This window comes from Littorina saxatilis, linkage group LG13, assembly GCF_037325665.1.
Source record: "Littorina saxatilis isolate snail1 linkage group LG13, US_GU_Lsax_2.0, whole genome shotgun sequence".
Lineage (NCBI taxonomy): Eukaryota > Metazoa > Mollusca > Gastropoda > Littorinimorpha > Littorinidae > Littorina > Littorina saxatilis.
The window spans coordinates 33,457,077-33,474,402 of record NC_090257.1 but is presented as its reverse complement, the minus strand read 5'-3'; the positions used below and the strand labels follow the sequence as shown (position 1 = coordinate 33,474,402).

The window sequence follows — 17,326 nt, the reverse complement described above, 5'->3', positions numbered from 1 at the left end:
GAGGGAGACTTACAATGGGGGTCAATTTACACAGGTTATGAACAGAAAGTCTAAGAAAACCAGGTCTTGAAAAGGAGGGAGACTTACAAGGGGGGGTTCCACTGTAGTTGTAAAATACTTTATTCATTATGTCAGAAGCGCGAGTTGCTTGTTACACCTAAACACACACACACACACATTTGTTGCTGCTAGCTTTCCACAGGGTGGAAGGACCTATATTTCTCTGCAATGGGACGATAGAAGTGTGGTGTAAAATGAAACTCTGGATGCAGTGTCCATGTTTTTATAAATGTATATGTGTGTGTTTTCAGGAGGATGCACAGGAGGAGTTTGGGTGGAAGCTGGTGCACGGCGATGTGTTCCGTCCCCCTCGCAAAGGCATGGTGCTGTCCGTCATGGTGGGCTCTGGCACCCAGATCTTCTTCATGACCCTCATCACGCTAGGTACGCAGTGCCCTAAAACATTTAAAACAACACTCCAGAGTATTATGAAACAGACATGAATGAGTTGAGGCATTCTTTTGGGGAAGATGGTGCAGTGCAGTACTAGAAGCCACATCATTAAAGCCTGTCATTAATTGGGGCAAGTGGACTACGCGAAGTACGCTTTGTGAAGCTGGCCGCACGGAGCTTCGGGCTCAATTAAGGACCGCCTTTACAGGTCTGCCATCTCTGATCATCATTTATCTCTGTTCACAACAAGTAGGGTATGGTTGAACCAGTGTATACAGGTCTGCCATCTCTGATCATCATTTATCTCTCTTCACAACAAGTAGGCTATGGTTCAACCAGTGTATACAGGTCTGCCATCTCTGATCATCATTTATCTCTCTTCACAACAAGTAGGGTATGGTTGAACCAGTGTATACAGGTCTGCCATCTCTGATCATCATTTATCTCTCTTCACAACAAGTAGGGTATGGTTGAACCAGTGTATAGATGTCTGCCATCTCTGATCATCATTTATCTCTGTTCACAACAAGTAGGGTATGGTTGAACCAGTGTATACTGCTCACGGCTCTACTCAGGAGTGAGCTGTTTCGTAGTTCTGTTGGATATCAAAGAATTCTGGATGTGGATATCTACAATACTGGAACACCGCGGTGGGGCATTACATGGAAACGACAAGTTACGAAAGTTAAAATGACTGAAATGTTTAGACACTACTGCTCACAGTTTTGCAGGTACTGTGCAATTAATTTGCTATACTTTGAAAAGGAAGAGCCTCAAGCAGAGTAATGATGGCAAATGATGCGAGTTACATGGTTTCCATCCTGCCTCCAGTGCTCTAGGTGTGCACGGTATACAGTAGAACCTCCCTATTAAGACCTCCCAAAATCTGACAAAATCAGGTCTTAATAGGGAGGGGTCTTAATAGGGAGGCTGAACCAAGACCTGAAGGACAGACAGCTAGTGTAAAATGTAAATAAAACTCCTTAATGATGTTTCAGTTCTTTTTTAATGCCACGATTGCCAGCTCAACACATTATTGCATTTGAACAGTTTTCTTGCTTGTTTAATAAACAAACTGAGGTCGAACGAAAGCAGCGGTCCCAAAACATGCACATCGATGTCGATACCAGCTACTAATCATAGTCATACGATACCCAGCAACGATTTGGTTGAAAAAGAAAAGTGTCCCAAACGCAAGGAACAAAACGAATACCGCGGCAGTGTGTTGAAACTGATGTAAAATTGTAGCCAAAAGCGTCAGTTTTCACGATGAAACTTGACTCACTCATTCAACTTGGGGACAACTGCACTACGGACTGTCCACAGAGTTGAGTAATTTAGGACACGTACTCCACTACTCACCTTCAAACTTCACTGACGGGATTCTGAGAATTTATTGATTCAAACGAACGCCGCGTGGTTGTATATCGCGTCATTCGGTCACGGATCGGGGAAAACCAAGAACAATTCCAGATTTCAAAACCCATGTTCGTCGGCCGCCATTGTTAGCTAGACCGAAAATGTTACACACGCTTTGCATACGTACATCGTAAAATGACATGACGTCACCACAACTTTCGGTTTTGGTTCGATGATCGGATTGCTTTTATAACGTTTCTGTAACTTTGCATGTTTATAAGGTAGGAGTTCCTGCACAGTTCTTTGCTAAATGAAACAGACATCTGGCCAATGACCTTTATCGATTCAAAATAAAGTACAGTCGCGAATATGTCAACAGGGGAAATAACGCTTGCGGAGAATGGAGCCTGTTTGAGCAGACGACATCGCAGTTGCGATGTGCTCGTCAACTGTTTGCTCAATTTCCAAAACAATATCAAGGTTTGCACAGTTTTGAACTTCTTCTCGGGAATAACAAAGTCGCATTTGACCATGATTTGTCAGTCGTATGTCGGGTTAAGGAGGTAGTCGTAGTACAGAGGATGTAAACAGAGTAAAAAGGATCGGTCATGAAATTTAAAGTCCTAACTTAGAGGGAGTCGTAATAAGGAAGGTCTTAATAGGGAGGCTCCGCTGTTCTACAAAAATCTGATCGTTTTGCATTTTAGGGGGTCTCCAAGTTTAATTGTGTAGATTGGATGAGAATGTTTTTCATGACATGTGATCCCAATAAGAGCGTTGTTTCTGTGTGCAGTGTTTGCTTGCCTTGGTTTCCTCTCCCCTGCCAACAGAGGTGCTCTCATGACCTGTGCCCTGGTAAGTCTTACACATTTTGCTCAACTTCTGCTTGCTTGATATGTGAAAAAGCAGACGCTATTTCTATTTCTATTGCCAGAAAGGGTGACCTTGAATGTCTTGTTACTTCTGAACCCACATAACAATAAAACAAAGTTGTAAGTAATGCAAGGAAAAGCTGTGATCACAGCTAATCTATGACTGAAAAGAACAAATTTGATATACATAAAAATGTCTCGTATCCATTGACAGTTTTTCTGACGGTGATCTCTTATCATGTGTCTCACTTCAATTATCTGTTAAACGGTACTTTGTTGTTTTTGTTTTGAAGTTAGTCCCTCTTTAGGGTGAGGGCTGGATATAGAAAAAGCAGATCACTGCTTTATCTATTACCCTTGTTAGATAAGGAATTGTCATTGTCATTGTCTTGTCCCACTAGCCCTGAATGAAAACTGAAGAAAGAAAATATAGAGGAATAAAATCAAGTTTTACAAGATTTTATCTTCATTCATTTTCCTTGTTATTGTGCAGGTGCTGTATGTTTGTCTTGGAACACCCTCAGGTTACATCTCTGCAAGACTATACAAAAGTATGTGGTTCAGTATTTGTTGGCGAATTATTTACTCAGTCGTTTTTTCTCACTTCCATTAGTTTTACTTCTTGATAAGTTAAACGTTAAACAAGATTAGGAATTCTTCTTGATTAGATGGTCATGAATGGGTTTCTTCTGTTAGTAATGGTTAATATGGGTTGTTTTGAGGACTTGACTAAGTTATGACTACTGTCATATTAATGTGTCTTTGCTCTGTGAGTGTTCATAACCACTAATTGACATTAATTGCTGGAGCAAATAAAATGACATTTATGACAAGAATTTCTGACATTTGTAACAATAATGATAAATAAGAATTAAATTACATATTCTTACTCAACTCACATAGATAGCAATAACTTCGTTTGGTTGCTAAGACATTGAAGCACTCTTACATGGTAACATGGGGAGATAACTCTAAAACAAAACCCACATGCCATATAAGGCATGGTCCGTGGTGGTTATCTCCCCTACCGGTGTACTGCGCATGCGCAGGATGTATACCGGTGACAATCATTCCTTTTCCTTCAACACACGGCGCTGGACGTGTCTGTTGTACTCTGGCTTTGATTTAAGCTATTGGTCTTCACTGCTGTGCTGACCATCGAATCTTGGTAACACTTTTGTTTGTTTCATCTCTTCTTCAAGATTGGGTGAGAGATTTCATTTTTCTTATTGAGACGTTTTGACTTAACTTTTTTGAGCGTTTTGCATCTTGTGTTTTGGTTCTATTTTGTCATTCAAAATGGCGGATAAAACTAAATAAGATAAAGAAAGAGAGAAAACTCGGAGTTCGACCAGACAGGCTAGCTCTCCCAGTTCTCAGTCAGGCAAAGCGACCAAATCCAAAGCTAAGGTGGCTACTACCACTACGTCTCGTACTGCTCAGAAAACTTCGCCGAGCGATAACGTGTCTGTTTCTGTTTTCAATCCGGCAAATGACGAATCGTTTTCGCTTTCCATTGACAAACCTGCCTCTTCCGTTTTGGCATCTTCTGAGAAAGTTCAGGCTCATAAAGCTGATCTATCTTTGACTAAAGCTGATTTGCTGGCGATCTTATCGTCTTTTAAGACAGAGGTACATGATTTGATTACGTCGGAGCGGCAAATAGCTTCACATGCTTCTCTTCCTCTTCCGGTGGGGGTTGGAAATGTTCATTCTCTTGCGCGGGTTCGTTCAGAACCATCTGCGACGGTCACGTCCGCTGGCGTGGTCGCAGATCCAACAACGGTGTTGGAATTGTCAGATGCACCTTTTGACAAATTCTTGTCTGGGTCTCGGACATCAGCACCTTCGGGTGTTCTTGGTGAAGCACGCAAGCCTTTGACGTCGGTTTCCGTTTCGGCGGAAGTGCACACCGACCGTAAGGTTGTTTCCACACGCCAGCCCTGCACCGTTCCGGTCCTCGGCATGGGGTGTGAAGAGCATGTGTCTGCTACCTCCGGTAGACAGACAACAGGGTCTTCCGGTTGCCATTTAATGGGTCTGGTTGATGCTGATGCTATACAGTCCTCTGCTGGTTCCGCTTCCGCCGTTTCGGTCGCTGCGGTTTCCGGTGGTTGGAGGGGTTTGCCTTCAGCTGGTAGCACTTCGCTGTCGGCAGGAGGCATTCATCAGCCTGTGGCTTCCGGTTCCGCTCTTGCGGCTTCCGCTGCCGTTTCTCAGGCTACATCCGCTTCCTTTCCCAGTCTTACAGCTGGCATTGGGCAGACGGATGGTGGTCCCCTCCACGGAGTTCCGGTTTCCGGAAAATTTTCCAAGCCACTTCCGGTTTCGGCTCAAGTTGCCTCATCGGATTTCGGTTCTGCTGGACATCCTTCAGATGATCGTTATGATGCTTCTGTTGGGGATGAGCAGGATATGGAAGAAGAAGCGTCAGATGCAGATGAGGAAGCTCCTCGCCGACTTCCGGCTAAGCTACATCATTTGCTGGCTTTGGCAGCGGAGGTTACTGCACACTACTTCCCGGAAGGGGTGTCTGCAGCAACCACTTCAGCTGCTCCTCCTCCACCAGCTTTTGCTGATTTCGCTCCTTCTCAGGAACGGGCTGAGAACTTCAAGTTTTTAGAGTCACCTGCTGTGGCTTATCAGCTTGCGAAAGTTTTTCATAGCGATGTTTCTCTCCCGCTGTTATCGGCTCATGGGGACGCTCCTGCAGAGGCTCAGCCCTGGCTTGCTGCTCCTGGTCGTGTGGCTCATCATTCTGTGACCATCAACCGGAAGCTTTGTCTCGCTAGCGCTGGTAGACCTTTGATTTCTTCCTTTGCCTTGCCTTCGGCATCACTTCCGGTTTTGCCGGAACTGGCGCCTCCATTAGGCAAGATGGCTACAGCAAGGATAGACTTTCTGTTTGTAAAGAGAAAGATCTCATTGCTGTTGAGGAATGTGGCCGCTCTGCTCTGGAATTATCGTCTCTGACTGACACTTTAATTCGTTCTCTTTCACGAGCAGTTACGTCCTCACTGAACCCTTTTGAGTTCAGGCAGGACGCAGATCCTAAGGACGTTTCGCTGCTCTTTGCGACCTTAGGGAGGGTGGCTGCAGAACAAATGGCTTTGTCTGCGAGGTTGCACGCGCAGGCCGTCTTCTGGCGGCGAGAAGCTCTTCTGACGGGCTCTCGTCTAGAGGACAAGAACACTCAAGACACTCTCAGGGTCTCACCTTTTCTTGAGGGTTCCCTTCTTGGACAGGACGCGCTGAACGCGCTACAAAAGCAGGCACAGCAAACCAAGGACTTGCAGTTTGTTAAGCTTTCTGAGATGGCTTTCTCTAAGCACCAGACAAAGCGCAGTGGTCCTCCTGCTCAGTCGTTCTCTGGTTCCTCCAACGCTGGTCAGAATCCAAGCAAGGGTTCAGCGTCGCGCGGAAAGAATCGTTCTCGTCCTTATCCCAAGTCCAAACCTTCTTTCGGGAAGAGGGGGTCAGGTCGAAAACCTAACCCCCAATGATGCACCCCCGATCCTACACAACTCGTGTCTCCTTTGCGACTGAGAGTAGCGAAAGGAAAAACACGACACGAGCGCTCCTGCGCCCCCCACTCTTACAGTGGCGGGAGGCCTTTTGCGGGCTTTGCCAGCATGGTTGAAGAAATCAAACAACCACTGGATTGCAGGAGTGCTCCGATCGGGGTTCCGGCTTCTTTGGAGCACTCAAAAGGCTCCTTTAACCAGAACTCCTCCTTCTTTTCGGTTTCCGGCCAGACCGGAAGTCAGAGAGGCTGCTCAGGCCGAAGTAGAACTTCTCATACAGAAGCAAGCGGTGGAAGAAGTTCGGAATTATGCCTCCCCAGGCTTTTACGGACGTCTTTTCGTCGTTCCAAAAGCCTCGGGAGGATGGCGTCCGGTGCTGGATCTTTCTCAGTTGAACCTATTTCTGAGGAGGATCAAGTTTACTATGGAGACACCTACCTCAGTGAGGCAGGCCCTTAGGCCTTCCGATTGGGTCACCTCCATAGATCTATCCAACGCTTACTTCCACATCTTGATGCACCAAACAGACCGGAAATGGCTCCGCTTTGTTTGGGGCAACAAGACTTTTCAGTTCAGAGCTCTTCCTTTCGGCCTTTCCTTGGCTCCTTGGATCTTTACAATGGTAGTTCGCCAGTTTTGCGCTCTGATCAGGGGTCAAGGTATACGTCTAAGGACGTACCTGGACGACTGGTTGATTCTGAACCAGGCACAATCTCTGTGTCTCAGCCACACGCAGATCGTTCTGCAGGAGGCAGCGGAGCTAGGCTTCAGGATCAACGAGAAGAAGTCCGAGTTGACACCTTCACAGAACTTCACGTATCTGGGAATGGTGTTCAACACGGTAGATTGGACTGTTCAGCCTTCACAGAGGAGGATAATCAAGATCCAGGATCACATAAATGCCACAGCGGTTCTCTCTATGGCCTCAGTCAGGTCTCTGACTTCCATCCTAGGTCAGATGGAATCGCTGGCTCCTCTGACTCATTTGGGCAGGCTTCACAAGCGCCCATTTCAGGAAGCGCTGAACTCCAGATGGGATCCTCGGTCTCAGGACTGGGAGACGCTAGTCTCACTTCAAGACTGGTTCATGGACACGACCAAGCAATGGTTGATCACAGCTTGGCTCACTCAGGGAGTTCCCATCGTTCTGTCCCCTCCTTCGAGGCATCTATTCACGGACGCCTCACTCGAGGGGTGGGGGGCTCACCTGGACGACCACACGACCTTCGGTCTGTGGACTCAGACGCAAGTCAAATGGCATATAAACATGCTGGAGCTGGAAGCAGTTTTTCTAGCTTTGATGGAATTTCTTCCCTTTTTCAGGGGAGAACATGTGCTGGTTCACTCCGACAACACCACAGTGGTGTCTTACCTGAACAAGCAAGGGGGATCTCGCTCTCTGCCTCTATCGCATCGAGCATGCGAGATTTTGGTGTGGAGTCACAACCACGATGTAGTTCTGTCAGCGAAGTACCTTCCAGGGAAGCTGAATGTCTTGGCAGACTCTCTGAGTCGGTCCACCAAGATAATGCACACAGAGTGGACAATTACACATCAAGCGCTTCTCCGCCTCTGGGCTCAAGTGGAGAAGCCGCTGATAGACCTCTTCGCCACACGGTATTCCCGCCGTCTGCCGATGTTTGTTTCCCCATTTCCAGATCCCGAAGCATGGGAGATCAATGCTCTCGAGATTCCTTGGGGCGGGCTGCACGCCTACGCTTTCCCTCCAACTCCCCTTCTAGGAAGGGTCTTGAGAAAGGCAGATCTGGAAAGACCATCTCTGGTACTCGTAGCTCCGAACTGGCCGAGTCAGCCTTGGTACCCGGACCTTCTGCGACTGACAAGCAAACCCCCTCTTCCTCTCGATCTCAGAAGAGGGGATCTGGTACAGCCTCGATCGGGCACCCCTCACGAAAACCCACAGTGGCTTTCCCTTCACGGTTGGATACTGTGCGGGAATCATTAAAACGATCAGGGGCTTCAGCCGCTACGCTGGATTTGATACAGGCTTCACATAGAGGTTCTACTTCCTCAGTATATACCTCTCACTGGTTGGCTTGGCTGAAATGGTGCAAGGCTAACGGAGTGAAACCTACGTCACCCCGTTCTATTCAAGTAGCAAACCATTTGTCTTGGCTCGCTAGTCAGGGCGTTTCGCCGGCTTCTTTGAAAGTCCGTCGGTCGGCGATTTCAGTCACACTGAAGCAACTAGGACATTCTATCTCACTCGGAGGTTTCATTTCTAGCGTGATAAAGGGAGCTTCCCTTTGTTTTAATAAAGCAAGATCCGCTGTTCCGGCATGGGATTTGCCTTTAGTGCTGGAATTTTTACGGTCACAAGACTTTGAGCCTTTATGCTCTGCCAGTCTTGCTAATCTTATGCAAAAAGCAGTTTTTCTCGTCATGTTGGCTTCTGCGAGACGCGGTAGTGAGATTCACGCCTTGTCGGGCTCACCTCGCGACATTTCTTTTGAGAAGGACGGTTCAGTTATACTCAGGTTTTGCACTAAGTTTTTAGCAAAAAAACAAAAACCAGACAAACCTTCTCCTTTAATCCAGATTAAACCGTTGAGCACCATTTTAGCTCCTTCGGATCCGGATGTCGCAAACTGTCCTGTGAGAACTTTGAAAGCTTACCTGTCTCGTTCTAATCCGATTAGATCCTCAAAACAAAAGCTTCTTTTCATCTCTGTCAATACGAAGAGAGAAAAAGACATAATAAAGTCTACCCTGGCTAGATGGATCTCCACCTTAGTAAGACAAGCTTACCTTTGGTGGCAAAGAAAAGGGGGGGGGGGGGCAGTCAGTCCTTCCCCTCCAGTCAGCCCGGACCCATGAACTTAGGGCTTGGGCATCGTCTTTGGCAGTCTTAGGATCCGGAAGACTTCAAGAAGTCATGGACTCAGCCTACTGGGCATCTGAGGATGTGTTCATGAACTTTTACCTGCGGGATGTTGCAAGTTCTCGTCTGGACGGAACATTTGGCCTGCCAGCTATGGTAGCGGCAGGACAGATGCTTTCTCGATGCTGACTGTGAGTATATTGTTTACCCACCACCTAGATTAGCAATCTGCTATCTATGTGAGTTGAGTAAGAATATGTAATTTAATATAAAATTTCAAGAATAAATTTTGATTTAATTAATATACTTACCAACTCACATATCGAATTCCCTCCCAGCCTGCCCCGTAAATTGTTTAAAGGGGTATATGTTTCAGGACGGAATGAGTATCACCGGTGTACTTCCTGCGCATGCGCACAGCACCGGTGAGGGGAGATAACCACCACGGACCATGCCTTATATGGCATGAGGGTTTTGTTTTAGAGTTATCTCCCCATGTTACCATGTAAGAGTGCTTCAATGTCTTAGCAACCAAACGAAGTTATTGCTATCTATGTGAGTTGGTAAGTATATTAATTAAATCAAAATTTATTCTTGAAATTTTATATTTTCATCGTTTTGCAGTGTTTGGCGGAGAGAAGTGGAAGTCCAATGTAATTCTAACAGCCTTCCTCTGCCCTGGGTGAGCATGACATTTTCATGATTTGTGGTAGACACTGACGAGCTTACTTCATGACTACTGTTTGACATGGTACACCTGTATGGCTTGATTCTGTTTACCTTTGTGCAAAAATGGGTATGTTGGGGCATACAGATGTGTGGACATGAGCCTGCATACAGATGTGTTTGGACATGAGCCTGCATACAGATGTGTATGGACATGAGCCTGCATACAGATGTGTATGGACATGAGCCTGCATACAGATGTGTATGGACATGAGCCTGCATACAGATGTATTTGGACATGAGCCTGCATACAGATGTGTATGGACATGAGCCTGCATACAAATGTGTATTGACATGAGCCTGCATACAGATGTGTATGGACATGAGCCTGCATACAGATGTGTATGGACATGAGCCTGCATACAGATGTGTATGGACATGAGCCTGCATACAGATGTGTATGGACATGAGCCTGCATACAGATGTGTATGGACATGAGCCTGCATACAGATGTGAATGGACATGAGCCTGCATACAGATGTGTGGACATGAGCCTGCATACAGATGTGTATGGACATGAGCCTGCATACAGATGTGTGGACATGAGCCTGCATACAGATGTCTGGACATGAGCCTGCATACAGATGTGAATGGACATGAGCCTGCATACAGATGTGTGGACATGAGCCTGCATACAGATGTGTGTGGACATGAGCCTGCATACAGATGTGTGGACATGAGCCTGCATACAGATGTGTATAGACATGAGCCTGCATACAGATGTGTTTGGACATGAGCCTGCATACACAGACGTGCTCAACACATGGAGTCATACACAAAGTCATGGTCACGCATTTGCATCCACACATGTGCCCCCCCCCCCAACACACACACACACACACACATGTGGTGTTTAAGAGGATGAGGGTGACATGTTGATTTCAATACGTTTACAGGGATGTTCCTTGGATTTTGTCCTTATAGGACAAATGTCCTAGCCTTGCTGAAAGTATAGGACATTTGTCCTGAACTGTAAAAATCAATCGGTCATTTCACGTGGAAAGAAATAAGCCGTCCACATCCTCCTTTGGTAGGCCTACACACACACTGTGACACACACCAGAGAGAGAAATATATTGTAATTGTATTCCAAACTTGCCTTCTTCTAGTTCTTGTGTGTGTGTGTCTCTGTGTGTGTGTGTCTGTGTGTGTGTGTGTGTGTGTGAGTGTGTGTTCTGAAATTCGAGCAGCCACGTGTGAAGCTGTTGTTTCGGTTTGCTGAAATGCACACTGTGCAAAACATCAGTTTTCTCTCGCCATCGAAATTTAGCCATGGATAAAGTTTAAGCCATGAAGGCACAAACGTCCGTGGTGGTGTCGTCGCCGTTTTCGTACTCACAGTCACAGTGGGTCCGGTCACAGTCACACTTGACGACTGATCATGATCTGACTGTCGAAAACACAGCTTGGGTTGGTCCTTGTCCGGTTTCAATTTCTTCGCAGGCGGCATGATCGCATTCGCAGTTTCTAGAATCTATACAACCGGAAGTTGAACTTTCGGAAATTCTTAAACTGCGCGGTCTTCAAACGGCGAAGTTACTAAACCAAACAACAGAAGACGTTGCCGATTCGGAGATTAGGAGACGTATCAACTGATGCCTGATCTAAATAAACGGATCAATGTTGCCATGTCCGACGTGGCAATAAAACGATCGGTCAGTGTCCGTCTCTGACATAAACTTATCGGACATTTGTCCGCCAGAGACACAAGGTACCGGTCATTAGACCAAGGTATCCGGCCCAGGGCCGAGGGCCGACCCCTGGGAACATCACTGCGTTTAGTTGTCTCATGTCCTGAGAGATTGGTGCCGCATAACTTTTGCTTTCTCTTGTTGCATGATGATGCCTTCTATACAGCTCTTGCATCCCTTTGTTTCCTGGATCTTTTAGTTTGGCGGTCTACCTCCTTTCATTATGTTTTGACATTGACACATGCTGGTATTTGTTGCAGCGTGGTGTTTGGCGTGTTCTTTGTGCTGAACCTGGTGCTGTGGATCAAGGGGTCCAGCGCCGCCATTCCCTTCACCACCCTCATCACGCTGCTGGCCCTCTGGTTCGGCATTTCTGTGCCTCTCACTTTCGTCGGAGCCTACTTCGGCTTCCGCAGGAGGGTAAGTAACTCTGCTGTGTTGTCAATTCTTCTCTTTTGGACCCCTGTGAACTCTTGGATATGTCTTAATTTTGTCTAAAAGTTATGCATTTGGTACTCTTCTTTAACCATGATGCTTCCGTATTTGTTTTGAATGTCGGTGCTATACTGGTTATTAACTTTTTAATTTGTAGACCATGAATTCAGTATAATTAATTGAAGAACAGGGTGTTGGCTTTCCTGGTTGCTTCAAGAACAGAAGTATAGATCAGTAAATGATCTAACTTTTTTCGGAGGGAGGGGGTGCCTAAAATTGCCAAAAATTATCAAATTTAATGCAGGATTGAATGTGAATAATATCCATGAGGTTTGTAGCTGTTGTTTTTGGTGGTGATGGTGATTTTACTGAAAATTGCCATGAACATTCACAGCTGAAGTTTGGCTTCTAGGGTGATAGGTATGGTATCGTAATTATGCCAATTGAAATTACATTAAGATTTAATTCATGCTTGCAGGCCATTGAGCACCCAGTGCGCACCAACCAGATCCCACGTCAGATCCCCGAGCAGTCGCTGTACACACGGCCGATGCCTGGCATCGTGATGGGCGGGGTGCTACCCTTCGGCTGCATCTTCATCCAGCTCTTCTTCATCCTCAACAGCATCTGGTCAGTCCTCGCACATAGAAGAAAAAATATATATACAGTGGAACCCCCCTTTTAAGACCAACAATGTGAGAAAACCAGGTCCTAAAAGGGAGGGAGTCTTAAAATGGGGGTAACATTACACAGCTTATCAACACAACATGTGAAAAAGAAAGGTCTTAAAATGGAGGTAACATTACACAGCTTATCAACACAACATGTGAAAAAGAAAGGTCTTAAAATGGAGGAAGTCTTAAATTGGGGTCTTAACAAGGGGGGTTCCGCTGTACTATGTTTTTTGTTGCATGTCTGTATCATTATCTAACTTGAGTATTACTTTTAAAAAAAGTAAAGAGAATACATGCTAGTTGCCATTTGATATACGTTATAATCATTTAAAGGACTGAAACTGCTTACCACAAAATGGTACGCATCTCTAGAGAATAACCCAGATGGGGATGAGGGTAGATGCATTATGCCTTGGCCAGGCAAGGTTACAAGATACTCGGGGAAGAAGGAATTCCTAACTTAATCCTTTGAGGATTTTCTCAGTTGTTGAAGATTCTTTGACATTTCACTTCAGGTAATAGGTAAAAGCGTGTGCACGGCAGTTCCCCCTTTCACAGATAGCATGATTAAGTTTGCTGCTGGCACCTGCCCACGCAGCCCCTGCCCTGCTTATCTGTTATCACATTCCTGGCCCCGCTGGGGCTTCAGCCTTCTTTGTTCCACTGGCTGGCAGCAGAAAATGAGTCAATTTCCCACGGTTTAATTGCCTTCCTGCCACTGCCTTGCAGCAGAACCAGATTTTTGACTCACATGCGAAGCAAAAGTGAGTCTATGTACTCACCCGAGTCATCCGTCCGTCCGGACATCCGTCCGGACATCCGTCCGGACATCCGTCCGGAAAACTTTAACGTTGGATATTTCTTGGACACTATTCAGTCTATCAGTACCAAATTTGGCAAGATGGTGTATGATGACAAGGCCCCAAAAAACATACATAGCATCTTGACCTTGCTTCAAGGTCAAGGTCGCAGGGGCCATAAATGTTGCCTAAAAACAGCTATTTTTCACATTTTTCCCATTTTCTCTGAAGTTTTTGAGATTCAATACCTCACCTATATATGATATATAGGGCAAAGTAAGCCCCATCTTTTGATACCAGTTTGGTTTACCTTGCTTCAAGGTCAAGGTCACAGGAGCTCTTCAAAGTTGGATTGTATACATATTTTGAAGTGACCTTGACCCTGAACTATGGAAGATAACTGTTTCAAACTTAAAAATTATGTGGGGCACATGTTATGATTTCATCATGAGACACATTTGGTCACATATGATCAAGGTCAAGGTCACTTTGACCCTTATGAAATGTGACCAAAATAAGGTAGTGAACCACTAAAAGTGACCATATCTCATGGTAGAAAGAGCCAATAAGCACCATTGTACTTCCTATGTCTTGAATTAACAGCTTTGTGTTGCATGACCTTGGATGACCTTGACCTTGGGTCAAGGTCACATGTATTTTGGTAGGAAAAATGTGTAAAGCAGTTCTTAGTGTATGATGTCATTGCTAGGTTTAGTTATTTGACCTTGACCTTGACCCTGAAGGTCAAGGTCATGTAAAGGTCAAGGTCAAGCATGTGAGTCGTATGGGCTTTGCCCTTCTTGTTTATCTAGTTTATATCTTGAAGAGCCCTGTCTGGAGCACTTTCCATGTGGTTTCGTCTTAAAGACTTTTTGTCTTGTATTAGTTTCTGATCATAATAATAATAATAATAATGGTGATTGCTATAGCGCTTTCGAACACACAAAGCGCTTTACAAAAGCAATAACAACATCATTACCAGAATGAAGCCATTGACGGAATAGAACACAATCATAAACACTTTACAACAAAACCAAAAACAAAAACATCAGAGTTTCATCAGAGTACATGTACGCTGTGTGTTTCATTTGTGTGGCATTGTGTTGTGACAGGCAACTTTTTCACCCACTGTTCAGCAGAAAAGAAAGGATTGAATCATAGTATTATTACAAGTGACATCACACTCAGTTATTTTGTGCAGCAGTGTGACCTAATATTTCCAGTTTTCTTCTTTGTCTTCATGTGACAGTGTATGTTTGGTATGCAGTGTGTTTCATAATGGAGCATACTGAAACTGAACATCTAATTTGTGTTAATACATTGTGTAGACAGTGTGGGGAACGCTCTGCAAGAACAAAAAAAGATCGACATTGTAATGTGAAACTGTGTGTGGACTATGCGGACAAACTGAAAAACTTTTTTAACATTGATGTATCTTCTGATATTAGTGCAAAACATTCGACCACGTTTTGTCAGAAGTGCTATTCAAAGCTGATTAAATTAAACCGTACGCCCTCAAACACAACAGCTGATCGTGTTAAGGAACAAGCTCAAGCCATTAGTAACATTTGGTGTCAGTATGATTCCAGCCTCCAAAGTAGTCAGTGTGAAACATGCTCCCACTTTCAAAGCCACAGAACAGCAGGGCAACCAAAAAAGGCGAATAAGGGGAGGCCAAAGAGAAAACTGGTTGAAACTGACTTGACAGGTGAATTATATTCTGATGTTTCCTTCTCAGTACCGTCAGTCGGTAGAGCGCGTGGGCTCGTGATCGAAAGGTCGCGGGTTCGAATCCAGCATTGGGCAGTGGGTGTCCATATCATTTATCCGTTGCCGACCCTGGTTTGCTGGTGTCAGTATAATGTGAACAGCCTTCTTTAAATCTACCACAAGATACATGGAAGTAAAACTAGCTAACAACAACAACTGCCGTGTGCTGACATTTTGGAATACTGTTTTCCTACTTGGATACCTGTAAGCGGGCTCAAGAAAAGATACCTCACACACACAAGGTAAAAGTCTTTAAAGTGTCAGCATGAACATTAACCTTGCAGATTTGTTTTTAATTTGTTCTGTCTTCAAAAGTGGACCGTGGCGTGATCTGTAGCCACTCAAATACATGTCATTAATTACATTGTGCCGTGTGTACTGTTCTCTGTCTGTCTTCTTTCTGCAGGCTACAGCAGTGGCACACCTACAGCATAGTGGTCATATTTAGTATTGTTTGAAAGTTTATGGTCTTGACTACAAGGCTATGTGTAAATAACACACATGCTCACATCGTAATTCAAGAGAACTAACAAGATAGAAGTGTTTTCAAAACACACAGCTTACTCGCAAGGCAGAGATAGCAGTGCGTAGCTGCCGAGAGGTTGAGCTAGGCCGCACTCTGGCCTGCTAGTAGAAGGGAGCTTTTCTCTTAGCCTTCTACTGCTGAGATGGCTTGTGTGGGTGATGCTATCGCGTGGTTGTACAGTCACTACTGTGTAGCCAGCGCTGAACCAGGGGATGGGTGATTAATTACCGCTGGCGGCCTGGCACTGAGGAAGGGGTGATGAAGGGGTCAGATTCCGGCTGTGCCTGTGAACTAAACCTAATAGCAGAAACTGCCGTGTGTGAGGTATGGACTAATTTCAGTATGTTATGTTATCAGTATGAGCTGAGGTGGAGGAGGTTGGGAGCACATTTGAAGGGTATCCTGTAAATTCTGACATTTTCTTTGATATTCGAAATTTAATTCGATAGGGTTCAGTTTAGAGGAAATGTGGAACAGTTGTGACAAGGGGTCTCTTAACAGAAGATATTTGTTAGATTTACACTAGATTTTTTTTTCTCCGGGTAACCCTTTCTGGATGGCTTTGTATGTTTGAAAGAAAAATACACCACTCTGCATCAAAATAGAAAACAAGTACATGAAAATATTTAACCAACTCTGCTGGTAAAACAATTATATTTTTGTGTGTGTATATTTCCCGGAAATTAAATTACATATTCTTACTCCGAATCACATATATAGCATTGACTCAGTCAGAGATGCTAAGGTCTGAAAATCGCTACCCGTCTAACAATTAAAGGGAAGCAACCCCACAACAAAAAAGTGTAAGAGGAAGCGTAGCTAAGGACGCTTGCCATGGGGGTTACCTCCCTATGGTGTGAACTACGTCACTACCGCTTCCCAAGCACGTGGTAGAACTCATACGACTTTTTTCACTCAGAGGAGAAGGTCGCATTTTCTTTCGCTCTCGTGGCTATCTGTTGCTGTTTGCACGGCACCCACCGGCCACGTTTCCCGTCTGCTTGCTTGCTGCTTTGTATTTGGTGAGCTCTTTCCAGTTAGTCTTGTTGACTAGCGTTTTATTATTCTTTCTACTGAATTTTCGTCCTTTTCGGACTTCGAATTTGTCAGTAGGTTGTTGTTGTTCGGCCGCCATTTTGGTAGCCATTTTGACTAGCACGTGTTGCCTTTCTACTGAGTTTGTTTGTCCGTGTTTGGACTTCTAACTGTTTCAGTAGTTTGTTGTTTAGCCGCCTTTTGGGTAGCTATTTTGACTAGCGTTAGTTGTTTCTTTCTGCTGATTTTTTGTCCGTTGTGGACTTCTAAACTTTTCAGTAGTTAGCTTATCCTTTTCGGTCAGCATGGCTGACAGTGAAAAGAAACGTAGTGTGAAGGCCGAGGGCAAGGGCAAGGGTCCTTCTAAGCCTAAGTCTTCTGCGGCTTTAACCTAACCCCCGGTGGTTGTTGTGGGATCAGGCACACAATACGGTGTTTTCTGTGCCCATTCTGCTTCTGAGGATGTTCGTGCTAGCTCACAGCCTAGTGTTAGTATGTCTTCTAGTTTGCCTTTTGTCTCGGCACCAGAGCCTAGAGCTTTGGTGTCTGCTTTGATTAGCTCTCTGCTTCCAGAAATCTGCAGCCTCATGCGTGAGGAGATGACGCTCCAGCTCCGTCC

At 45.1% G+C, this 17,326-nt stretch overlaps 1 protein-coding gene across 1 annotated transcript in view; it reads left to right on the top strand.

The window, feature by feature from the left end:
* LOC138945550 (transmembrane 9 superfamily member 2-like) overlaps positions 1–17,326 on the top strand; it is a 95,398-nt gene that overhangs the window by 51,837 nt on the left and 26,235 nt on the right. The window contains exons 10-15 of the mRNA XM_070316998.1: positions 312–444; positions 2,606–2,667; positions 3,178–3,235; positions 9,675–9,732; positions 11,728–11,887; positions 12,381–12,532. Of these exons, the coding sequence (XP_070173099.1) occupies positions 312–444; positions 2,606–2,667; positions 3,178–3,235; positions 9,675–9,732; positions 11,728–11,887; positions 12,381–12,532 (623 nt within the window). The remainder of the gene's footprint in view (positions 1–311; positions 445–2,605; positions 2,668–3,177; positions 3,236–9,674; positions 9,733–11,727; positions 11,888–12,380; positions 12,533–17,326) is intronic.